The sequence below is a fragment of the Schistocerca americana genome, chromosome X (genome assembly GCF_021461395.2).
Source record: "Schistocerca americana isolate TAMUIC-IGC-003095 chromosome X, iqSchAmer2.1, whole genome shotgun sequence".
Taxonomy (NCBI): Eukaryota; Metazoa; Arthropoda; class Insecta; order Orthoptera; family Acrididae; genus Schistocerca; species Schistocerca americana.
In genome coordinates this window covers 1,011,811,693-1,011,838,899 of record NC_060130.1, presented here as the reverse complement: position 1 = coordinate 1,011,838,899, position 27,207 = coordinate 1,011,811,693, and the positions used below count along the sequence as shown (strand labels likewise).

General features: G+C 37.8%; 1 protein-coding gene across 2 annotated transcripts in view; it reads left to right on the top strand.

Annotated features, from left to right (window-relative positions):
- Window positions 1–24,315: 24,315 nt before the first annotated feature.
- The window catches only part of LOC124555223 (F-box/LRR-repeat protein 6), a 198,306-nt gene continuing 195,414 nt past the window's right edge, over window positions 24,316–27,207 (top strand). For both annotated transcript variants that reach the window (XM_047129076.1, XM_047129077.1), the window contains exon 1: window positions 24,316–24,685. In XM_047129076.1, coding sequence (XP_046985032.1) covers window positions 24,450–24,685 — 236 coding nt within the window. In that variant the 5' untranslated portion in view covers window positions 24,316–24,449. The remainder of the gene's footprint in view (window positions 24,686–27,207) is intronic.

The window sequence follows — 27,207 nt, the reverse complement described above, 5'->3', positions numbered from 1 at the left end:
CAGTTATAAATCCTGCATACAACAGGATGTTTGCAGACATTCATCTAAAAACAATGATCTGACTCAATCTCAGTATGGTTTTAGCTCCAAATTATCAACAGTGAAAGCAGCTGATGTATAATTTCTTTTGGAAAAACCTCATTTGATTCAAAATTATCTGCTGAATCCATTCTAGTCGACCTAAGCAAGGTAACAGTGAACCATATAATACTACTGGAGAAACTTTGATGTTATGGAGTCAGAGACTCAGAACTTTCAGTACTGCTGCAGTACAAACATTCCATAATTATCTCCTACATGAATCGTGGGAGCTAGTGCATAGAACAGAAAATATTTCTGATAAGTTTGAGACATTCATGAATATATTTGAATATTATTTTGAACTTGCTTTTCCATTGAAAGCCAAAACAACCCAAACCACTAATTGTAACAAGTGGATTACTAGTGATATAAGGAAATCTTGTGCTAGAAAACAGTACCTACACAATATTGCAGTAAGCTATAACATAACTCAGGAGTTTGATAGTTACTTCAAAAAATATAAATATATCTTAAATAAAATAATAAAGGAACCAAAGAAACGAGACATTGGCAAATACATAGAAAATACTTCGAATAGAGCTAAAGCAATCTGGCAAGTTGTAAAGAAAGAAACCCAATCTGACAAAAATAGAGTTAACAATATTGAATTAAGACCTCCAATAGAGCACAGCATACAGAAACAGGGAAAAAAATCCTAAGCAAATCAGTGTTTCTGTACCCAACAAATGTAGAAGTACAGGTTACAATAAAAAGTCTCAAAATGAAACTCTCTGCAGACATAGATGATAAAGCTAATTTCGTTGTAAAGAAATGTGGGGACTTGATTACTGAGCCCTTAACTCACCTTTTGAACCTACCTTTTGCTACAGGAACTTTTCCTTCATGTTTGAAAATTGCAAAAGTAAAGCCATTGTGCAAAAAAGGAAACAAAGATGATATTTCCAACTACAGACCATTGACACTTTTGTCTGTTTTCTCAAAAATATTAAAAAGACTCTTCGATATAAGACTAATAGATTTCTTAGAGGATAATGGCATTCTGTCAGAATCTCAACATGGATTTAAAGCAAACCGTTCAATCAAATCAACAGTTAACTCTTTTCTATTAGAGGTGCTGACAGCACTAGACAATAAAAACTTACCATGGGCATATTTTTAGATTTGTCAAAGGCATTTATCACCATAAGTCATGACAATATGCTACACAAGCTAGAAAATCTTGTCATTAGGGGAACAGACAACAAGTGGCTCAGCTCTTATCTTAAGAACAGGCAACAATATGTGGAAATAGATCAGGAAAGGGGTAATGTTATTAGGAAATATAATTCCAAGCTACTGATTGTTAAAGGTGTGCCACAAGGATCAGTAATGTGTCCTGTTCTGCTCTTACTCTACGGAAATGACCTAAACATAGCAATAACAACAGTAAAATATTTCAATTTGCTGATGATATGAGTGTTTTAAACTCTTGTAGAAAACATAAGACAAGCCAATGACAGGCTAACATGTTCCTTTGATAACAATGACTAAATAATAAACACTGGAAAAACTGTAGCTATTGATATACATGCAGCACAAACAAAAAATCTGGTATTACACAATCTAGAGCTATATGGACAGACAATTACCAAAACAGCCTGTAACAAATCTTTTGGACTTCATCTACAAGACAACTTGAAATGGAAAGCACATATTGAGCAAATGAAGAAAAAATTAAGGGCTTCTTGTTTTGTGTTGCATACATTAAAAAACTGTAGCAGCTACAACACTCTTCAGTGTGTATATTATGCAATTGTAGAATATCACCTCTGATATGGGATCATGTTCTGGGAAAATTCTGAAAATGCCATCAAAACATTCAAATTAAAAAAAAAATTAGAAAATGGAAGGGGTAGATAATCGCAAATCATGTAGACCATTGTTTCAAAAAAGGATGATCCTGCCTCTTCCTTGTATAAGTTATTTCAATATCCATACTAGTATCAAACTATACAATGCCTTACTAAATACAATTAAACACATACAAAACATTGGTCACTTCAATTCTAAATTGAAGTCCTACTTGGTTGATCATTGCTTTTACACAGTAAATGAATATCTACAAAAATAAATTTTTCTATGTTAACCAATGCAGTCTGATACAGAAGAACATTTGTATGTTATCTCTGTGTAGATAGCGTGACAACATTTATTTAAGTATTCATCATTAATTGATTTATTAATGTGTGTTATTACGTACAAAGGTATATTATATGTAAAATTGTGAATATTAACATAAAAATCCAAATATCTTTTGAAAGTTTTTCAGCTGTAGATGAAAATGGATCAATAAATAAATAAATCAGATAAATCAATCAAGAAAAGGCTTTCAACAATATTTCAGAATTTCAAAACTATTCCAAGGATAACATGAGACGCTAAATTATTTCTAACTTTAAACTATTTTGTATTTACCTTACCCTGTCACTAGTTTATTTGACACTTCCGTATATAGTTTTCTGTGCACTGTAAAATTAAGAAATTTTCCTCTAGCGTATAGTTTATGCGCCTTGTATTTTTATTAGTATGTGTACTATAATAATGTCAACAAAACGTATTTGTGAAATATACTCCCTATTACGACATCGTTTGCATTAAAATTCTCAACGGTGGGTCAAAATAAATAAATACATACATAAATAAAAGGAGGGGAGGCGGTGAGAAGGTTCTCCATGGTCAGATAGTGTGCTGCGAATTTTTTATTCATTCAAAATTGAGAACTTTCTCAGAGAATGTTCTTTTGCTCTGGGAATCTTCTGCGGATAATGTTCTCTTTTTTATCTGTAACATGAAGTAACACTTTTATCACCTTACTTTGTTTTTACTGACTCTGCTTGAACTCTCTTTGTGTCTATCGATCTTTGGCATGAGGTATTTTGTGTATGTATGTGTTTATGTTGACAGTGTGACTGTGATGTAAACTGTTTACGTTCTGAATGTAAACTTTGGAGTACACATTATTAAGAAATTATGTTGGGAGGTAGTATTTTCGCATAACTTGGAACATCTCCATGTACGGCAAGGTTAGTAATTTAGTGATGTTGGAGAAGAACGATATGCCACATTAGACTCTAATGTTACTGAAACATTTTTGCCTTAATCCTGGAATACCGATGAGGGCGGTGGGGGGGGGGGGGGGGGAGGGTACTACCTACATCAAATTTTATTCAAAGGAAGCCATAAGTAATAGAATAAGCATATGTTAATTACAATTATTTGAACTCAAATGGTATGTTACATACCAAATCAAGTACAAAATGCCCAGTTTTGTACCCTGACGGCTGGCCAGTGTGGCCATGCGGTTCTAGACGCTTCAGTCTGGAACCACGTGACCGCTACGGTCGCAGGTTCGAATGCTGCCTCGGGCATGGATGTGTGTGATGTCCTTAGCTTATTTAAGTTTAAGTAGTTCTAGGGGACTGATGATCACAGGTGTTAAGTCCCATAGTGCTCAGAGCCATTTTGTACCCTGACGCAATCGTAAATTTTACGAGGATTAAATCATCTAGGATTAATAAGAAGTTTCGGAAATACGGAAGCGTCCGATCCCACCCGTCTGCTTTGACCCATGACGTCACAAATATGGCGGAAACAAAAACAAACACACACTTTCCACAAGAAGCCTAATGACACTAACGGGACAAGCGCGGGAAATGGGGTGTTTTGGGTGGGGGCAAACTAAATATAAACAAATTTAGATGCCTTGCGTAGCTACAACGTGTAAGTGAAGACAGCCATGCATGAATAGCCACCCACCGCCCCAGGGGTCGTAACCCCTGCAACTCATAGAAGATAAAGATGCTTCAGTAGCTGATTAGTGTTTTTTGTCTTTTTTAAAAAAAATCTCACCGGGAAGAACGAACTGATCAGAAAGATAAATATAATAAACTAAAACATAAATTCGAGGAAACATAATTAAAATAAGTAATAAGTGTTTTTAAATTTAAAAAAAATCTCACGAGATAGAACGAACAGATCAGAAAAGTAAATAAAATAAGATAAAACAGAACTGGAGACAGCCACACTCAAACCAAACTCCGCGCCGTCATGACGTCACACACGACAACACCCTTACGTCACGGGTCAAAGCCGACGCGTTGGATCGGACGCTTCTGTCGACCCGAAGTTTCTTACTCCCTTTATTATTTTTTTCGCTTGTAGATAATAGCTAATCCCGTTACCGTATGATGTTCTCTAAGCTCGCATTCGAGAGAAGTATGGCTCAAATCCTCGCCCGGCCGTTCAGATTTAGGCGTTCCATACACTTCCTACATCAACTGAAGTATGTGACACTGTGTTTCTCGTGAATAGGGCATAGCCGAGTTCCCATACAATCCTTGCCTTATCGAAACTTGTACTGCATCTCTACCGATCCCGTGTGGGTGTTACATCTTTATCTTTTCTTCCTTTATGAGTGTAAGAAATTGTAAAGGCTTAGAAACTATAAACCAGTTAAACACTTGACAAATAAGGGACACCATTTGCATCATGAGGATAGAACATTAACAGCCCCGGCTTTACAGTATAAGTTTGTAAATTTTCGTGGTAGTGGAGAACTTTTCCTGTAATTTTTTTAAAATTAATTAATTTATTTTTTTTAAAAAAAACTTTTCACTGTAAGATACCAAATGGAGGGAATGGACCGGCAGTCACTTTATGTATGTGGCAGTTGATGAATATTACACCCAAGATAGAGCAATCCTTTCCTTTGTGAGTTTGTATTATTTTTGTCTGAGTTGTAAGATGTAAGTAGCAATAAAAACTGTATGTTTGATTTCAGTTTTACTGCTTTCATGAATGGAGCATGAAAATTATGCAAAATTAACGAGGCATTCCAATAAATTTATGGCAAAAAATAAAATATAGTTGCGAAAGTGAAATATTATTCTCCAAAAATTGTCAAACAGTCACTGAAGTCGACCATTTCAGATTATTAGCACTGATTATTGACAAAAGGTTTTCTTGGAAGTGTCAGGTTCAAGATCTTGAACAGAAACTGAGTGCAGATATCTTCAATAAAACAGTAGTGTTCACTACCTCAGATACTGTCATGCAAAGGCTCATGTACTTTGCTTGCTTTCACTCTGTTATCCTCATATGGCATCATATGTTAGGGCAACTGTTCTCTCACCAAGAATATTCTTTAGTCCATAAAATGGTGGTCAGGCTGGTCTGTATGTCAATTCGTGAAATGTTTAAAGGCCATTGTTCAGGTGTATCTGAATTCCAACTCTGCCTTCACTGTACATATACTCCATCATGGAATATGCTGTTGGCAGCATTGACTTATTTGAAGGAAACTGCAACATTAATTCAGTGGATACCAGATGGTAAAATGATTTTCAGTTGGACATTTAGTTATCTATTCAGGTTTCATAATCAAGAGGCCTCCAGCAAAACTGAAAAAAGAAAAATTTGGATGGAAACTCCAAGTATTCAAACACCTAAGGTGAAAGGTTTCTTTGTGGCACCCTCCTTGTACTCTGTACAACAGTTCCTCAGGTAGTTGAGAACTTTTTCCTATAATTATTTTTTTTTTTTGTCAGCTTGAGAACTTTTAGCTTTGCAGCACATCAGCAATCTTGGATAATTTAATGATTATAAAGAATCCCCCTCGATTGAAAATAGAAATCGGATGTTGACCTAGGTTTTGGCATGGATAACCACGCCTTCTTCGGAACACACTAAAACTACAAACTGCCTAAAGAGGCACGGTCCAACATTAATACAGAACACCTCTTTAGGCAGTTTGTAGTTTTAGTGTGTTCCGAAGAAGGCGTGGTTATCCGTACCGTATCCTAGGTCAACATCGGGTTTCTATTTGCAATTGAGGCAGATTCTTTTTAATCATTATTTTTTTCAGCTCACTCACCATTACTTCTTTTTATGTTTTGTTAATTCTATAGCTTCTTTTGTTTACAAATTCTGTGAACTATGGACTGACTGACAAGTCTGTTGAGGAGCACTGGATGTTATGTATTTATGATTGCTGGTTGTGAATAGTTCATTGGATATATGCCACACTGAATTCGAAAGACATCATATTTCCAGTTGAAATGAAATGATTAGGGCCTATACAGCATTATTGCCCTGGAGACTTCCACCTGGAATTGTTTGGCCACCTAGTGCAAGTGTTTTTATTTGACTCCACTTCAGCAACTTCTGCGTTGATAATGAGAACAGGACAACACCTACTTCCAAAGGGGATAAAATCTGGCCCGACCAGGAATCAAACCCAGTACCCCACGATCTTGAGACAGCAATGCTAATCACTACACCTCGAGCTCTGTACATATTTCCAGTTAAGAAGAGGGAACAGGTGTTTATGAAAGTCTTCTTTTCCCATCTCATGGAACTCCAGTCTTCTTTAGGCATAATACTACTCTATTGGTGTGTGTTTGAAAGAGGATCTCTAGACCTAAGCACAGAACCTTGGACATGGTATGGGATCGTGAAATGTTACATTTGTACAAGAAAATGGACTCTTAACCAGTATGGCAATGACTCACTGCAGAGCTGCTTTGTTGTTACAGTGTTAGAAGACCATTATTGGTGTGCTTTTTCAGTCTACATACTTACTGTAATCTGTTGTGTGTGGATGTAATTCACGTATTTGTAATGCAAGATTTCCATGATGCCTAACAGACTGTGCACCAGGCCACAGAGGACAGGCTAGTGCTCAGCCACTTGTGGCTTGTGCAGATACTGTTTCTTTTCTAGCCTGTCCAGTATTCTAGTATGTTGGCCAATGAACGTAACTCAGACTCATTGATGAAATTTATCTTGTACCCTAGACCAAGTTAGATGGTGCATTCGGGAAGAGCAGGGTTCAAATCCCCATCCAACCATCCTTGTTTATCTTTTCCATGATTACCTTATACTGATCAAGGCAAATGCTGTAATGTTTTTTTTTAAATGGACACAGCTGATTTCTCTCCACATCATTATCCCCATCCATACTTGTGCTTTATCTCTAATGACTTCATTGTCAGCAGGACTTGAAACCCTAATTCTGTAGCCAGCACAAACATACAGTGTGCTCAGATAAAAGCTAAATGGGATTTCAGGTCCTCAAGAGATATTTTAAACATGTTTAATTAGATTAGATTCAGTTTTCATTCTGTAGACACAAAAATGAGACGATTCTCACGGATGTGGAACATGTTAGAAAGTGTAACATAAAAGACATAGAACATGTGAGTATAATACTCACTTCCCTGATCATTTGTCAGGAGATTGTCAAGATATGTGAATACATTAGAGTAAACTGTAACTACGAATATTTATAGAATTAATACACTGTCAGAATGAAACATAGTTATGCCCTTTTAATAAATTTATCACACACAAAATACCTAATCTTGACTGTTGTGACCAAGTGCTGTTAAAACTAAAATGCAACAGACATTTTTACATAAGGTGGTCTGTTAAGATATGCGTGTACAGAGTAGCAGCAGTTGCCTACCAAAACGTCTTTCAAACTCTGTTTAAACTGTACTTTATCTGAAACCAATTTTTTTCATTGTTTCTGGCAATTTATTGAATTTTATACACTCTTCTCCCAACACTAGGTGGTCTCATGGTACACAGACTTTGAGGATTTGGACATATAATATTGAGAGAAAAGGGGGGGGGAGTGCAATACAAAGATTCCAGTTTAAAGTACTAGGCTCACAGTCTACGGTTGCCACTAACTTTCACCGGAATACGCTTAGTACTTAATTAAATTTTTTTGGCAGTTGCCGTACCATTTCACGATATTAAGAACTTTGATCCGTACTGTGATCGTGCATACACGTATACAGAATTCCAGCTGTGTGACATGTTTCTTCTAATGTAATGTTCATGTCCTGTTCTGACAATTTTAGTCCTTGTACTTGTTCCAAATCATGATAATTAGTAGTGGTATAACACTGTTTTCATTTATGTGATTCTCTCGTATTTCCACTGAGCACAACGAATCTTAACTGAACTTGTCTTATGTAATCTTTCCTTATATGCACATTCACTGTTGATTGATTTTGGCAGCATCTAAGTGGCTAGTTCTCATTCCACTCATTGTCATTTCTGCATCCATGTATGGATATGCAGGATGAGCTACATTTGCATAGCATGTATATGTCCTCTTGTGTGATTTCTGAAATGACTTAGGATGTCATACATTGTTGCCAAGATGTGCATTAACACTGCTGGAAAAAAAGTTCACCCTTTTAGAGGTTTCCTATTCATTCAAGCTTTATTGTTGTAACAGTGCATATGGAGCACATGAAATGATTGCATTTACAGATCAGTAGCACAAGCAGTTCTGAGGTACCAGTTATCAATCCGTACTGAAACACCCATATTAGTATGTGGGACAGCCTCCACGAAAGTGGTGACCATTTATGCATACAACATAGATCTGGTAAGTGCCGTCTTGTAGAGATCATTCGTCTAAGACACACTGGTCCCACCCCAGGGCATGATAAGCTACAATTGTGTTTCTGGAGGGGATGCTAACCTGTGCTCAGTACATGCAGAGTGTTGCCAGACTTATTCTTTTGGCATCCTCGCAACAAGAAGATAATGTGTCGTTCCAACAGGATAATGCTCACCCACACACTGCCCGTGAAACTCAATGCGCTCTGCAACACGTGCAGCAACTTTCCTGGCCAGCACGATCTCTGGACTCATCTCCAATCGAGTACGCGTGGGATATAGTGGGACGTGAAGCGACTCATTGACGACACCTCTTACGGAACTATGTGAACAGGTGAAGCGGGCATTGCAAAATGCACCCCGTGACAGTATTTGCCATCTGTACGATTGACTGGATGCCAGAGTCAGTGCCAGCATTGCTACCACAACGAGCCATAATTCGTTGCCTTCTGTAAGGAGCACCAAACCTTTCCAAATCTGAAGTCGGTTCTGCCAGTGGAAAAGTGACTGCTCCAATTGCCTCTAAATGAAAACAGTCTCCTGGTGGTCAAATTCAGGATTCCAACCTTGTGGAATGCGAGAAAGTGCATCTGCATTAGAATGACGAGCAGAGGTGCAATAATTATTGGGGATTGAAAATTTGTCATATAAAGACCCCATCGTTGGAAGTGATGTGCTGTACACAGTTTTGCCTCAGGTCAAAAAAGTGACGAGGGGTTTATAAGTCAGTGGTTAGATGAAATTTTTGACCGTACAAAAAAATTGTTTGCACACTATAAAGGCAATGGCCAACACTTCCTTTTTGATCTGTGAATAACATTCTCGAGCTGAAGTAAGTGTCTTTTACATATACACAGCTAGTCTCTCCGAACCATCCACTAACTCTGGCCTGGGCGACCTCGGGTCACCTCGTCTTGTGATGTGACAGCAGCGCTCCTTGTGCATAAAGTCCAAACTGTAGCACCTGTGTCACTAACTTCTATGGCGTAATGCATCGATCTGAATAGCACCCCTTTCCCGATGTGCCGTGCCGACAAATTGTGCTTCGAAACAACCTTTTTTGAGAGTACCTTCATTTTATGTTCAACCCATCTTGAGATGTTTATTTACTTGTCAGAGCATTGTTTACTTACTTACAATGTTTCACAACAGTTGTCTTTGCGATTTTTGGCGGCGTGCGAGTCACTCGAGTGTTTGAAATTTAGTGTGTTAATGTCCACAAGTACTATTAACAAGCATTTTTATACTTTCTACATATTTGTCCGAAAATACTTCTGATGACTGACTGCGTGGACACTGGTTGTTTCTGTAACTTTAAATAAACTGAGCCATCATTTCTTTGTTCACTTTAAATAAGTATAAATAGGTCAAACAGTGTGCATCGTCTGTATTATATAGAAGCTAAATTGAAAAAATGCAAACAACAGCATGGCAAATTCTCAAACTGATAATGCGCCCTTGCACTCTCAACATACGTTGGTAATACTGATAATATTTTGCTCAGCATTAATACTGTTCGTCAATATTTCTTATAGTATTGACAATATGACTATATTCGCTTTCTGAGGGCCATTATATTTATGTATTGATAGTAATTTTGAACATATGAGAGGCTGTTAACTTCAATGTAACATTGCTACCACTGCAGATGATAGGCATAAATTGTACGTCATTAACACTGCACAAAATGGCCGAAACTGCTCTTACACGTGATAGCAGAGCAGATAGAAGCCAAATTGGAAAAATGCAAACAACAGCATAGCAAATTGTCAAACTGATAATGCGCCCTCGCACTCTCAACATATGTTAGTAATACTGAGAATATTTTGCTCGGCATTAATACTGTTCATGTAATGTTACTACCACTGCAGATGATAGGCATAAATTGTATGTCATTAGCACTGCACAAAATGGCCGAAGCTGCTCTAACCCACGATAGCAGAGCAGAAAATATGTCCCAGCCATACTACAATGCAAGTGCTTCATTCTATCTCCCATAAATTTCTTGCACGGACCAGGTCCAGTCCATCGGCCACCTGTTGCTCACCTGTGCTCTAGCTGATGCGAGAGAAAAACCCATATGTTGTGTGAGGCGGCGTCTGCTGCCAACACCAATGGCAAGTGAGGCAGATAAGTCACAAGGCGGGGTGCTGATTGGAAGGCTAGTATTAATTTCTGAAGAGCCTGTTAGCACTCTTTGACCATTGAAAGGGGACTCCCTCTGTATCAAGACAACTCAGTGGGTGGGCTATGGAGGCTGCCTGGGGAATAAATCTTGCACAGTAATTCACATCTCGTAAAAATACTTCAAAATCCTTAACGGATTTACGCCACAGGGATGTATGTAATAGCATGTCCATATTCTGTGGTGGGCTGTTGGTTGAAGAATGCACATTTGGAAAAGTTTTAATTAAGATATTTCTTTGCAAGGGCTGTAAAACCAAATGTAGATTGTGCAGATGTTTTTCTGTCATGCGACTAGTGACCAGAATATTGTCGACGTAATTCACACAGTGTGGAATTCCTGCAATAATCTAATCAAGAAACCTCTGAAGGATGGCGGGAACACTAGCCATACTAAAAGGCAATGTGTTACATTGGTACAGTCTGAACAGTGTGTTGAAGACTAAAATCTTTCTTTAGTCTTTGTCAGCCGGCAACTGAACCTGTGCCTCCACTAGAGTGATTTTAGAAAAGAGTTTTCATCCTGAAAGCTTTGAAAAAAATTTCATCTGGGTGAAGCAAGGTATAAAAATCAATGTGCACTTGAGCATTAGTTGTTTGTGTGAAGTCTTCTCACAACTGAAGAGAGTTCCCAGACTTCCTAACAGTCACTGTTGGATGAAACCTGTTGAATATAAGAAACAGGGGACAAAATTTGATATTGTTTTATTCTGTCTTGTCCAATGTTAACCTCATCCTTAATGGCCAACAAAATAAGATGAGCATGGCAAAATCTTGGACTTTCTCTCACCTTTAAGATGACATAGGCCTGAAAGTCAACCACCTTCCCTAAACCTGGTTCAAATAGACACACAAATTGTGTATCAAGTCTATCAGTGGCTTTACAGGGTACCAACAAACTGAAGTTGTGTGCTTCATGATGTAATGAAAATGCAAAGGTGGAATATGCATTGAGACCAATAATGTTCTCACCCAACGGATTTGATACAACCGATAAGACAACATTCGAGACACCTGATTATAAGTGACCATCAGTTGCGCATGAACTGAGAGTGGCATATCGTGTTAGTTGTATGCCCACAATTTTGACTGCATTTTGCTGAGCAAGGGACTGGACACAGAAAAGTACACAGACGTTAATGACTGAGACCAGTACGCCAATATTGAAAAGCAAAGTCACGGGAATATGTTGCACTGTTGCATGTAACAAAACTTTACGCAGTGCCAGCACCTGGTCACTGCCTGAAATGTTGTTTGTTTAAATTGATTGGGACCAGTGACTGGTGTCTGCTGTGCTATGACATACTTCTGCAGTGAGACATCTATATAAACATTTCTAACATTCAACCTCATAATGTGGACATTCCTGTCTGAAATGCAAAGAAAAATAGTCCAGTCAACTCAGAAACAAAGAGGATCACTGCGAATGATTCCTGGGCCTGGCCAAGGTTTGCCGAAAATGAGGCTGGTTGGCTGCTGGTGTTTAGATTAGATTAGATTTACTTTCATTCCAATTGATCCGTAGTGAGGAGGTCCTCCTGGATGTGGAACATGTCAGAAAAACAACAATACATGACAAATATTTACAACTAAAACAAATAAGCTAATGTACCATTCCACAGGTCCCAAGTGGAATGATCGTCATTTTTAATGAACACTAAGAGTCATTTTACAAATACTAATGCACTGAATTTAAAATAAAAAACGTTTTTTATTTATTTATAAGGTAATAAACATGTAATACAACTACTGTAATACTTATTTACAATGAATAATACTTATTTACAATGTATGGAACTTGTTTACCATTTTCACATGTGTTACAGAAATCTGCTGCCAGGTATCCTTACGATTATGAGTCACAAGTCTGCTGAAAAAAGTACCGTATTTACTGGAATCTAAGCCGCACTCGAATCTAAGCCGCACCTGAAAAATGAGACTCGAAATAAAGGAAAAAAAAATTCCCGAATCTAAGCCGCACCTGAAATTTGCGACTCGAAATTCAAGGGGAGAGAAAAGTTTTAGGCCGCACCTCCAAATCGAAACAAAGTTGGTCCATTGTAATATGAGACACAATTTACGTCGAATGAATGACGATACAGCGACAGTAGTTTGGTTCGAGCCGTAAGTTTAGCAGTTAAGCTTTACCAGGTAGCCATTGCTATGCGTCAGGCGCTCCGTCCGTATTTATGCGAGTACCATTCCTTTTTCACGTGCTCTGTCTGGTTTGAATCGATTGCTTATTTTGCTTTGATCTGATAAGTGCCGTTTTCTTTGTTATAGGTGTTCACGTCATCCTAAGCTGAAAATGCATTACTGTACTGTCATGCTTTGTTTGTCGCATTCTGACAGTGCGTGTTTACGGCCTGTCGCCGCTCGCGGCACGGCTTGCTTTTGTGCGCGCTACCGCCGCTTACAATTAAAAAAAAAAAGAGAGAGGGGAATCGTCTCATTAGCGAAACAATGGCAAGAGACTGCTATTTGTTGTTACTTACTCTGCTGCTTTCTTTGATAATGATCAACAAGAACCAAATAATAGACTGCGTATTTCAGAACATGTTCTGAACGAGAGTTCGGCGAAAATTTTTCTCCGTTTGAAAATCTTTGCGGCCGCTTCTGTAGTACATCAAATTCTGCACAGAAATTAGAGTCATCTTAGATTTAAAAATCTGGTCAGTTGCCATACTTCATTTCTGACTGTATCACATTAGGCATAAGAATAATACGAATATAAACATGACACGATACGTATACTCTTCCGCGTTTGCTGTTGTCTCACTCTAGTTTCGTAGTTTATTAGGCAGGATTTAAATGAGATAGCAGCAAACGCGAAAGAATACATGGCAAAATGTTTATATTCGATTATTCTTATGGTGAAGGGAATACTGCATGTGATTCACATTTCATCAGGTTCCTATTAGCAACCAACTCTTCTCACTGATAGGAAAAAATTCAGAACGTAGAGTTGGCCATATTGACAAACATCCTAAACAGTCTTGCCAGTCGGATTTTTGTAGTACATTGAAATTGTGCTACATTCGAAGATGAACAATACGGAATTTGTATTTACTTCGTTGGATAATGTATGAAAATGCAGTGGTCGAAACTCGGGGCGGAGAAAAAAAAAGCTCGTCTTCCACCTTTCTTCTTCTTCTTCTTCTTTTTTTTTTAATTTATTTACTGACGCAGAGGTTTTGGCGAAAGTATTTATCTTTCTGCCTACAAAGCATACCTGTGTAGCGCTACATATATTCGACAGCAGAAGTTATAGTTGAAGCGGCACCTACCAACATTTTTCAGAACTTCCGCTTGCTTTGCACTCGATTCTAAGCCGCAGGCGGTTTTTTGGATTACAAAAATCTGAAAAAAAGTGCGGCTTAGATTCGAGTAAATACGGTATGTTGCGCAGCTGGCAATATCTCACATGCAGGCGCAGTTTGCAACACTTCAGCCAGGAAGCTGTCTGAAGGATTGTTAGCAGATCTTCTTATGTGGGACAAAGCAGGAAATTTAAGGGGGGGAGGCACTGCCATGAATGGTAAAATACCAGTGGTTACAGGTGTTGGAGCAGCACCTTTTTTAGGATAGGTAAGACAGAAAGATGTCAAGTTCTACGAGAGGTCAGGATTGAAACAAATCTTCAGTTTAGGAAAGAAATTAAACAGCACAATTCTAGCACATTGGATCACCAATCACAGCTATCAATTATAAATTTTCACCAATCACCAGAAATTTTATCTCCACCAAGTTGTATCTCAGTCCTAGGTAATTCCATTGATGAATTAAAGTCACCCAACCCAGTTGACATAATCTGCCTCTCTGAACACCATGTGACCACTGGTATAGGAACTAGGCCTAAGCACAATGAGAAACTCAGACAGGAGAGTGCTGCAAATGTTAGAATAAGGAAAGGTTCTCATAAAAGTATAATTAAAAATAATGTAAGTATATTTCATCAAAATATTGGGAGTTTAAAGAATAAAGTAGATGAGCTTCTGGTTTGTTTAGAAGATTTAGAAGCTGAGAATGAAATAGATATACTATGCCTGTCTGAGCATCACATTGTTACTGATATGGATAAGGTAAATGTAAGTGGTTATAAGCTCTCTGCACATGTAATGAGAGAAAATATGGAGAAAGGAGGAGTTGCCATATATGTCAAAAGTTATCATTGTGCAAAAAGTATAGAAACAAAAAAGTTTTGTGTAGAGAAACATATAGAAGCATGTGCCTGTGAGCTTAAATTAAATAAAGGCACATTTATAATTGTAACTGTATATAGGTCCACATCAGGAAATTTTCATCTATTTCTGAAAAATTTGGACTCCTTGTTGTGCTATCTGTCAGACAGGGGGAAGCAAATTATTATTTGTGGGGACTTCAATGTAGATTCTCTGAAAGAGGGTAATAGGAAAAATGACCTTGAAGTATTACTCGGTTCTTTCAATTTGACACCCGTTATTGATTTTCCTACTCGGGTGGTAAAGGATAGCAGCTCACTGATAGATAACTTCTTTATAGACCAAGATAAGTTTAACCAGATAAATGCTCAGCCTGTTGAGAATGGTCTTTCTGATCATGGTGCACAGCTAGTTACAATATATGACATAGCTCCATTCAGCAATACTAAACAGTCCTCCAAAGTAGTACGTTCAGTCAACGATTTAACAATTGCAAATTTCAGGGAAAGCCTACAGCAGTTAGACTGGGATGAGGTGTACCGTGAACCTGATGCCAATTTAAAATATAATTTATTTCATGACATTTTTGTAAATGCATTTGAAAACTGCTTCCCCAAGAAAATAGTTAAATATACTCGTAAGAAACCTTGTAACAAACCATGGCTTACTAAGGGTATAAAAATATCTTGTAACTGGAAAAGGGAAATGTATCTGACAGCAAGAAAGAGTAGTGACCCAGAAACTATCAAAAATTATAAAAACTACTGTGTTATATTAAGAAAAGTTATTAAAAAATCCAGGAGTATGTGTATCATGTCTGAAATCAGCAACTCTGATAATAAAATTAAAACAATTTGGAATTTTATTAAAAGAGAAACAGGTCAACCAAGAGCAGAGGAAGACAGTATTACCATCAAATTGAATGAAAACTTTACGAACAAAAAGTCAAAAGTTGAAAATATTTTTAATAATCATTTTCTAAATGTTGTGGATATAGTAGGATCCAGGTGTTCATTAGGCTGTTAATGGAAGAGGCCATACCTATGCAATTTGATACAATTGAAATCTCACCCACTTCTCCCTCTGAAATTAGGAAAATAATAAACTTGCTTAAAAGCAAAAACTCACATGGAATTGATGGCATTTCCAGCAAAATACTAAAAGCTTGTTCTCAACAGATAAGTAAGATTCTCAGCCACCTGTGTAATAGCTCTCTGGAACAGGGCATTTTCCCTGATAGACTGAAATATGCTATTGTTATACCTTTGCATAAAAAGGGGGATAGATCTGATGTCAACAATTACCGTCCAATCTCCCTTCTAACAACTTTATCCAAAATTTTTGAGAAAGTAATGTATTCAAGAGTAGCTTCACATATCTGTAAAAATGAAGTACTAACAAAATGTCAGTTTGGTTTCCAGAAAGGTTTTTCAACAGAAAATGCCATATATGCTTTCACCAGTCAAATTTTGAATGATCTGAATAACCGAACACCTCCCATTGGGATTTTTTGTGATCTCTCAAAGGCTTTTGATTGTGTAAATCATGAAATTCTGCTAGACAAGCTCAAGTATTGTGGCATGAGTGGGACAGTGCACAAATGGTTTAATTCGTACCTAACTGGAAGAGTGCAGAAAGTTGAAATAAGTAGTTCTCGTAACATGCAAAGATCAGCACATTCCTCAAACTGGGGAAGTATCAAGAATGGGGTTCCACAAGGGTCAGTCTTGGGTCCTTTGTTGTTCTTATTATATATTAATGACTTGCCATTCTATATTCATGAAGGGGCAAAGTTAGTTCTCTTTGCTGATGATACAAGTATAGTAATCACACCTGAGAAACAAGAATTAACTGATGAAATTGTCAATACTGTCTTTCAGAAAATTACTAAGTGGTTCCTTGTAAACGGACTCTCACTGAATTTTGATAAGACACAGTACATACAGTTCCGTACAGTGAATGGTATGACGCCATTAATAAATATAGACCTTAATCAGAAGCATATAGCTAAGGTAGAATATTCCAAATTTTTAGGTATGTCCATTGATGAGAGATTAAATTGGAAGAAACACATTGATGATCTGCTGAAACGTTTGATTTCAGCTACTTATGCAATAAGGGTCATTGCAAATTTTGGTGATAAACATCTTAGTAAATTAGCTTACTACGCCTATTTTCACTCATTGCTTTCATATGGCATCATATTTTGGGGTAATTCATCACTGAGGAATAAAGTATTTATTGCACAGAAGCGTGTAATCAGAATAATAGCTGGAGTCCACCCAAGATCATCCTGCAGACATTTATTTAAGGATCTAGGGATATTCACAGTAGCTTCTCAGTATATATACTCTCTTATGAAATTTGTTATTAACAACCAAACCCAATTCAAAAGTAATAGCAGTGTGCATAACTACAATACTAGGAGAAAGGACGATCTTCACTATTCAAGATTAAATCTAACTTTGGCACAGAAAGGGGTGAATTATACTGGCACTAAAGTCTTTGGTCACTTACCAAATAGTATCAAAAGTCTGACAGATAACCAACAAGTATTTAAGAAGAAATTAAAAGAATTTCTGAATGACAACTCCTTCTACTCCATAGAGGAATTTTTAGATATAAATTAAGAAAAAAAAATATTAAAAAAAATAAAAAAATAAAAATAAAAAAACACAAAAAAATAAAGTTGTTATATTAACTTAAATATGTTGTTAAATTAACCTAATTATGTCATGTATTGGAAAATTCGACTCGTTCCACATCATTACGAAATATCGTATTCATGATCCATGGAACTAGTATTAATCTAATCTAATCTAATCTAATCTACTACACCTACATACATACTCCACAAACCACCATACGGTGCACGGTGGAGAGTACTGCTGTACCACTACAAATTGTTTCCTTTCCTATTCCACTTGAAGACAGAGACCAAGGGAAAAATGGGTGCCTATATGCCTTCATATGAACCGTAATTTCTCACATCTTATCTCCACGGTCCTTATGCGATATTTACAATGGCAGCAGTAGAATCATTCTGCAGTCATAAATGCCACTTCTCTAAATTTTTTCAATAGTGTTCCTTGAAAAGATCGTCGCCTTCCCTCTAGGGATTCCCACATGAGTTCCTGAAGCATCTCTGTAATACTTGCATCTTGTTCAGACCTAGTGGTTTCAGATCTAGTAGCCTGCCTCTGAATTGCTTCAATGTCTCCCTTTAATCAGACCTGGTGCAGATCTCAAACACTTGAACGATACTCAAAAATAGGTCGCACTAGTGTCCTTTACAGGTGAACCACACTTTCCTAAAATTTTCCCAATTAACCAAAGTTGACCATTCACCTTCCCTACTACAATCCTCACACGCTCGTTCCATTTCGTATAGCTTTTCAGCGTTATGCTCAAATATTTAAATGGTGTGACTATATCGAGCTGGACACTACTAATGCTGTATTTGAACAGCCACAATCTGATATTATTTACCACCATATTTCTTGAACCATTTACATCATGGACCACAGCTTTCACAATGACACTTGTGTTCTGTCCAAGTTGAAGAGTTTTGAAATAAGCATCATATTCAATGGCAGGTCATTCACGTATAACAAGAAGAGTGGTGAATCTATATGAACACCCTGTGGCAACCCTAATATCCTATTTCATTGCCCGTCAGTTAGAGTCTAATTTGTTGTCAGTTGACACTGCAAGCTGATTTACTGCTTCCTACTTGCATAAGAGTCAGATTTTGCTTTTATTCCGTGTCCAAATAATGTCTGGAGCCATTGTGGAATGCTGTCCAGTCCCATCCGTAGTGCGGAACAGAAATATCGTATTGATCACCAAATAGACAAATTCTGTTCAACTGAGTGACAGTGAAATACTGAGTGGCAAAGAAATAGTTACTAATAATACAGTATGTTCTGGATAGAGAGTGTAACAGCAAATTGTTGTACATGCTTCACAAATGAAGACAATCTTATTTATCTGCAGGGGTCTTAGAGCACTTTCCTGGTGTTCATGCTTTCTGTCCCACCCACATATTCTTGTTGCTGTTTCACAGTGTTGTTAGATCTTCCCAAATGCTAACAAATTATGTGGAACTAGTCTCCTTTCTCACTGAATCTGACACTTTGGCCATTTTCAAATGTAGTTGAACTCTAACTATGGTGCTAGTCTTTACTGTTGTTGCTGACACTGATATTATCTCCTTGTTGTGTGTTTCCTGGATATTTGTATAATTCGTTCAAGATATACACAAACAGTTCCCAGTATCTCTTCTATGTTAGCAGTTGCTGTTGATATATTAGCATTGTGACCACGATTACTCATTTCTGGCAAATTCTGCTACTCTTGCCCTGTTTTGCATAAGTTAGTATATTTCATATCAGAATTTTTTATCGTAATTCATTTTTATACTAAACAAAATTTGAGAGACAAATGGTATCCATTGTAGTATTGATACCATGTTGACACATATCAATTCATCAGCTATGGCAGACTACTGAAATATAGGCTGCCATTTCCACAGTTGTTTCATAAATAATACCTTCATTTTTGAGGTACTACGTAAAATGGGAGTCTTTTTTGTGATTTTTCTTTTTTATTTGCACGTAATTCACTCTTAGCCACTAATCTGCTGGGATGATTTGATCCGAGGCTAGTACACCTACCCGAATCCCGGGCAAAGTGTGCTAATATACGTGGTTATCCAGGTAGGCAGGAATGCCCGTAGAGTAATTAATCTAGTTGAAAGAATATAATTCATACTTACATGCAAATGTCCATTGTGTATATTTAATAAATGACCAATGACAGAATTACTACATAATAAAGTTTTACGTCCGTGAACCGTGGACCTTGCCGTCGGTGGGGAGGCTTGCGTGCCTCGGCGATACAGATGGCCGTACTGTAGATGCGACCACAACAGAGGGGTATCTGTTGAGAGGCCAGACAAACGTGTGGTTCCTGAAGAGGAGCAGCAGCCTTTTCAGTAGTTGCAGGGGCAACAGTGTGGATGATTGACTGATCTGGCCTTGTAACACTAACCAAAACGGCCTTGCTGTGCTGGTACTGCGAACGGCTGAAAGCCAGGGGAAACTACAGCCGTAATTTTTCCCGAGGGCATGCAGCTTTACTGTATGGTTAAATGATAATGGCGTCCTCTTGGGTAAAATATTCCGGAGGTAAAATAGTCCCCCATTCGGATCTCTGGGCGGGCACTACTCAAGAGGATGTCGTTATCAGGAGAAAGAAAACTGGCGTTCTATGGATCGGAGCGTGGAATGTCAGATCCCTTAATCGGGCAGGTAGGTTAGAAAATTTAAAAAGGGAAATGGATAGGTTGAAGTTAGATATAGTGGGAATTAGTGAAGTTCGGTGGCAGGAGGAACAAGACTTTTGGTCAGGTGAATACAGGGTTATAAATACACAATCAAATAGGGGTAACGCAGGAGTAGGTTTAATAATGAATAAAAAAATAGGAATGCGGGTAAGCTACTGCCAACAGCATAGTGAACGCATTATTGTGGCCAAGATAGACATGAAACCCATGCCCACTACAGTAGTACAAGTGTATATGCCAACTAGCTCTGCAGATGATGAAGAAATTGATGAAATGTATGATAGATAAAAGAAATTATTCAGGTAGTGAAGGGAGAGGAAAATTTAATAGCCATGGGTGACTGGAATTCGAGAGTAGGAAAAGGGAGAGAAGGAAACATAGTGGGTGAATATGGATTGGGGGAGAGAAATGAAAGAGGAAGCCGTCTGGTAGAATTTTGTACAGAGCATAACTTAATCATAGCTAACACTTGGTTCAAGAATCATAAAAGAAGGTTGTATACATGGAAGAATCCTGGAGATACTAGAAGGTATCAGAAAGATTATATAATGGTAAGACAGAGATTTAGGAACCAGGTTTTAAATTGTAAGACATTTCCAGGGGCAGATGTGGACTCTGACACAATCTATTGGTTATGAACTGTAGATTAAAACTGAAGAAACTGCAAGAAGGTGGGAATTTAAGGAGTTGGGACCTGGATAAACTGACTAAACCAGAGGTTGTACAGAGCATAAGGGAACAATTGACAGGAATGGGGGAAAGAAATACAGTACAAGAAGAATGGGTAGCTCTGAGGGATGAAGTAGTGAAGGCAGCAGAGGATAAAGTAGGTAAAAACAAGAAAAATTGGGTAACAGAAGAAACATTGAATTTAATTGATGAAAGGAGAAAATATAAAAATGCAGTAAATGAAGCAGGCAAAAAGGAATACAAACGTCTCAAAAATCAGATCGACAGGAAGTGCAAAATGGCTAAGCAGGGATGGCTAGAGGACAAACGTAAGGATGTAGAGGCTTATCTCACTAGGGGTAAGATAGATACTGCCTGCAGGAAAATTAAAGAGACCTTTGGAGAAAAGAAAGCCACTTGTATGAATATCAAGAGCTCAGATGGAAACCCAGTTCTAAGCAAAGAAGGGAAAGCAGAAAGGTGGAAGGAGTATATAGAGGGTCTATACAAGGGCGATGTACTTGAGGACAATATTATGGAAATGGAAGAGGATGTAGATGAAGATGAAATGGGAGATACGATATTGGGTGAAGAGTTTGACAGAGCACTGAAAGGTCTAAGTCGAAACAAGGCCCCGGGAGTAGACAACATTCCATTAGCACTACTGACAGCCTTGGGAGAGCCAGTCCTGACAAAACTCTACCATCTGGTGAGCAAGATGTATGAGACAGGTGAAATACCCTCAGACTTCAAGAAGAATATAATAATTCCAATCCCAAAGAAAGCAGGTGTTGACAGTTGTGAAAATTACTGAACTATCAGTTTAATAAGTCACAGCTGCAAAATACTAATGCGAATTCTTTACAGATGAATGGAAAAACTGGAAGAAGCCGACCTCGGTGAAGATCAGTTTGGATTCCGCAGAAATTTTGGAACACGTGAGGCAATACTGACCCTACGACTTATCTTAGAAAGTAGATTAAGGAAAGGCAAACCTACATTTTTAGCATTTGTAGACTTAGAGAAAGCTTGTGACAATGTTGACTGGAATACTCTCTTTCAAATTCTAAAGGTGGCAGGGGTAAAATACAGGGAGCGAAAGGCTATTTACAATTTGTACAGAAACCAGATGGCAGACATAAGAGTCGAGGGGCATGAAAGGGAAGCAGCGGTTGGGAAGGGAGTGAGACAGGGTTGTAGCCTGTCCCCGATGTTATTCAATCTGTATATTGAGCAAGCAGTAAAGGAAACAAAAGAAAAATTTGGAATAGGTATTAAAGTCCATGGAGAAGAAATAAAAACGTTGAGGTTCGCCGATGACATTGTAATTCTGTCAGAGACAGCAAAGGACTTGAAAGAGTTGTTGAACGGAATGGACAGTGTCTTGAAAGGAGGATATAAGATGAACATCAACAAAAGTAAAACGAGGATAATGGAATGTAGTCGAATTAAGTCAGGTGATGCTGAGGGAATTAGATTAGGAAATGAGACACTTAAAGTAGTAAAGGAGTTTTGCTATTTGGGGAGCAAAATAACTGATGATGGTCGAAGTAGAGAGGATATAAAATGTAGACTGGCAATGGCAAGGAAAGCGTTTCTGAAGAAGAGAAATTTGTTAACATCGAGTATAAATTTAAGTGTCAGGAAGTCGTTTCTGAAAGTATTTGTGTGGAGTGTAGCCATGTATGGAAGTGGAACATGGACGCTAAATAGTTTGGACAAGAAGTGAATAGAAGCTTTCGAAATGTGGTGCTACAGAAGAACGCTGAAGATTAGATGGGTAGATCACATAACTAATGAGGAGGTATTGAATAGAATTGGGGAGAAGAGGAGTTTGTGGCACAACTTGACAAGAAGAAGGGACCGTTGGTAGGACATGTTCTGAGGCATCAAGGGATCACAAATTTAGCATTGGAGGGCAGTGTGGAGGGTAAAAATCGTAGAGGGAGACCAAGAGATGAATACACTAGGCAGATTCAGAAGGATGTAGGTTGCAGTAAGTACTGGGAGATGAAGAAGCTTGCACAGGATCGAGTAGCATGGAGAGCTGCATCAAACCAGTCTCAGGACTGAAGACAACAACAACTCACAGACACATTGGCTGTCCAGTACTTACCTTCAGGAGGAAAATTCCACTGCAATTGAAAGACACTTTTAACAGAAAAAAACTGTTCTTAACTTTTGGAACTATTAATATCTTTTCCAGGAAGCAAAGAAAGAGAGAATAGGGAATAATCATCCCAACATCCTCTCATTCTGGGGTCTGAATGACCAGACCCTCCTTTTTACATTTTCCTAGTCCATCCCGATTTGCTCCCAGAGGACGGAGCTAATGGTTTCAAAAGCAAGGAATAGATATTTTTCACTTTTAAATGTATCTGGCCCTCCCAGATAGCACACATGTTAGCTTATTCCTTGCTGGATTTGGGTAGGTGCTCCCAACCTGGATCAAATCCGTCTGGCAGATTAATGTTGAGGGCTGGTGTGCAGGCCAGCATGGGTGTGGTTTTTAGGTAGTTTCCCACATCCAACTATGTGAATACCAGATTACATGATTCACAATCATCTTGAAAATGCTCTCACCCTTCACTGTGAGGGGGGGGGGGGGGGGGGGGTGTTGACAGGAGGGGCCCCCAAGCAGCTTCTACCTCTAACATTGCCAAATACAGATTAACATCCTGACCCATGAATACACTGGATAAGGCCAGGAAAAATGAGACTTTTAACTATGTCTGTTGGTAGTGCTGGATTTTCACTTCCTGTTATAAATATATTCTGTCCCTTTGTAATTTTATAGTTTTCTCAAGTGAATTTTCCTTTTTATACAGTTATTATATAACAGTTCAGTATTTTTTCCTAAAATGAGGTAGTGTTCTGCGTAATAAAATGTGAGACTATTTATGATGGGTTAAATCTCTGTGCTAAACTGGGATTCTCCAACACTTATCTCTGCCTTGGGTGAATGATGCTCTGCTATTGAGCAATGCTTGCAAAAGAAAGAGATGTGAATGTAAATTGCAGTATATAGATTGTTAGTTGCCTTAGAGATCTAATCTTGCTATTATTTGACTCATAATTAACATGTGCAAAAAAATTAAACTTTTACAGGTTTTAATGTTTCTTATCCTTTGTATTTTTTCTCCCTTAGGAACACAACAGTTACCCTGTGTACTGAAAATAAAATATAGACTATTGTTCTATCAGAATGTGAAAATCTATCTTGAGCTACTTTTGGACGTGTGGAAGTTAACAGATTTCTCAAAAGTGAAGTTCTTGGACTCAAAACGCATTAGTTTTTAGCAGATGGTGCCATTAGCTGTTTACCACCAACAAAGAAAATGGAAATAATTTTGAATGTCCAGTGAACGTGGAAACACCATTGATAAACAGCAGCTGTGCAAGTTCTAAGGGATAAATGTGCTGAATGATACAGAAAATTGTATCGATAACAAACTGTTAAGCATCTGCATACGACTGGACAGTCGTTAAATCAGTGTGTCCTTTGACCAGAAAACTTTTTTAATCAACACTGGCATTATAGAACTGAGGCTGCGACAACTCAACTAGCCATGTTGAAAAATCCCTGTTTGAGAGAACAAAATACTGATAAAAGTGAAACTCACCATTCTGAAGATGGACATTCAAGTGAGAGACTACCTATGCATAGTAATGGTGAGTCAATCAATGCCAAGGATGAAACTACAGATGCACAAAGTGACTGGGGAAGAAGACTTCCAGAGAATGTACTAATGCATATATTTTCCTTAGTGTGCAGTGAAACTGGATGCATACCGTTCCTTGTCAGGTATTTGTCATCTTAGGTCAGTTTGTCCTCATAGTGATCACAAAATATTATTGTTATTTTAAGTGCATCGGGTAATTTTATACCTTGCAATACACCATTGTAACTTTTTTATTGCAGTAGGTAATGCTGGTAGTAAGTTGTGCAGACCACAAGTCTCGTGGTGTGCATCATTATGACATTAACTGCATCATCAGTTTCAAAAACATAATGCATGTTTCAAATCTATATGTGAGTTGGTCATTTTGTACTTTTGTATCAATAAATGTTTGTAATCATATAATTTTTTTGGTAAGGGATAGTACCTATGTCAGTCCTTTGAATTATTTGTTATGCAAAGTGAACATTATATTTGGGGGAAAGTCATTATGAAGTAGGAAAGTAGATGGACATGAACCAAGGTCCTACATACTGTAGTCCTTGTCAAGTGCACTGTGGATTGTGCCATCTTTCAGCTTTGATCTTCTTGTGTGATATAGCATTGACCAGAGTTGGCACATCCATTACTTTTAGATTAGATTAGATTTACTTTTGTTCCAATTGATCTGTATTGAGGAGGTCCTTCAGGATGTAGAACATGTCACAAAAACAACAATACATGACACATATTTACAACTCAAACAAATAAGCTAATGTACCATTCCATAGGTCCCAAGTGGAATGATCGTCATTTTTTAATGAACACTATATGAAAGAATCATTCTACAAATACTAATGCACTGAATTTAAAATAAAACAGTTTATTTATTTATTTATAAGGTAATAAACGTGTAATACAACTACTATAATACTTATTTACAATGAACACATTACTGCACTGAAATGGTGCAGAAGTTAGATTGTACACACACACACACACACACACACACACACACACACACACACACACACACACACACACACTGGTCAGGCAGTATCAGTTTGGACATTTGTTGTTGGGGTGGGGAGCATATACAGCCACCTGGAAGGAAAGTAGCAGTGCTCTCTTACCAGTGAACATATGTCCAGTTACTGAATACCCACCATGTGACACGTATAAACAGTTAGAGAATCATCGCTAACAAGAGATCAGTGTGAGGGAAAAGGTGGAGGACCATGGAACATATTTACTAACCCGTTACCTCATACAATGTCTGTTTTTTAGCTAACAATCATTTTGTATTTGAGCAGAACAGGTAAACAAAGATACTTACATGCATTGAACTTGTATTGTAGAAACCAGGTGCACCAACAAAAGAGGTTTGAATTCCAGTCCTGCAAAACTTCACTGGTATAGGCCTAGGTTATTTTGACCAGATGCATCAGACATCTGGCACAGGCAATTATTCAATTTATATAACTTTTTGTGTGAAGTGCTATTGTCACCCCAATATTGTAGCACCTTCATGTTTTTGTGCCTATTTGTTTAAGAATAGGGAAGTAGTTGAGATTAAATTACGCAAGAACTCAGTGTTTAAGAAAATGAATGTTATACAGACAGATGAAATGGTCACTTATTTAACAAAAGAACTTGTGCTAACAGCAAAAGATATTGTAAGTATGAAGGGAGTAATAGAAAAAAGTCTCAATTGAAACAAGACAGTTATGAGATAGAAGGTGAGCTTCAAGAGCTTCAAGCAAATGTGTAGGATATGCGAAATTAAACAAAACTATGAGTATACACCTTCAAGGTCTGTGAGAAGATGGATTTGTTATGGGTAGATCTGATCAACAAGCAAGTATTATAAAATTCTACATGAATGCAAATGGGAATCCCTGTAGGGAAGAAGACATTCTTTTCGTGAGTCAATGTTGAGAAATTTTAAAAAACTGGCATTTGTGACAGACTGCTGAATGATCCTACTGCTGGCGTCATACATCTTGTGTAGGGACCACAAAGACCAGATAACAGAAATCAGGGCTTTTACGGAAGCATATAGATAGTTGCTTTTCCCTCGGTCCGTTTTCGAGTGGAACAAGAAAGAGAATAACAAGCAGTTATACAAAGTACCCTGCACCATGCACTATATGGTGGCATGCATAGTATGTACGTATGTATGTGTGTGGAAGAGTTTCACTATTAACTGATGTTGAGATTGTTAGATGTACAGATTTTGTTTAGTAACAGAAGGTTAATAGAGGAAATCAGAGGTGTCCTCTTTAAGAACTATCATTACATTTACCTGAACTGGAACCATTTCCTCATTTACCAGAACAGATATGAGGAAACACTAAAATTTTATCAATTAGCAATATATTGTTTTTTGTAATAAACACACACATTTCGATGAGAATAGATGATTAGCACATTACATACTGCCCGACTACAAATTGATGGTACAATATGCCTAAGTTTGTCAAGGCACAAATGTTGTTCTCTGTGGACAGTGCTTTAGGAGGTAAATTATACTGTTCTTGTCGCCATCAGCAAGTATCTTCGTCACTGACTGTACAACTGTCGACTGTAGACACCAGACATATTAATTCTCTGTTTGGTATCCTTGTTGGGTGGATGACTAGTAGCCATTTCCCACAATATAATGTCC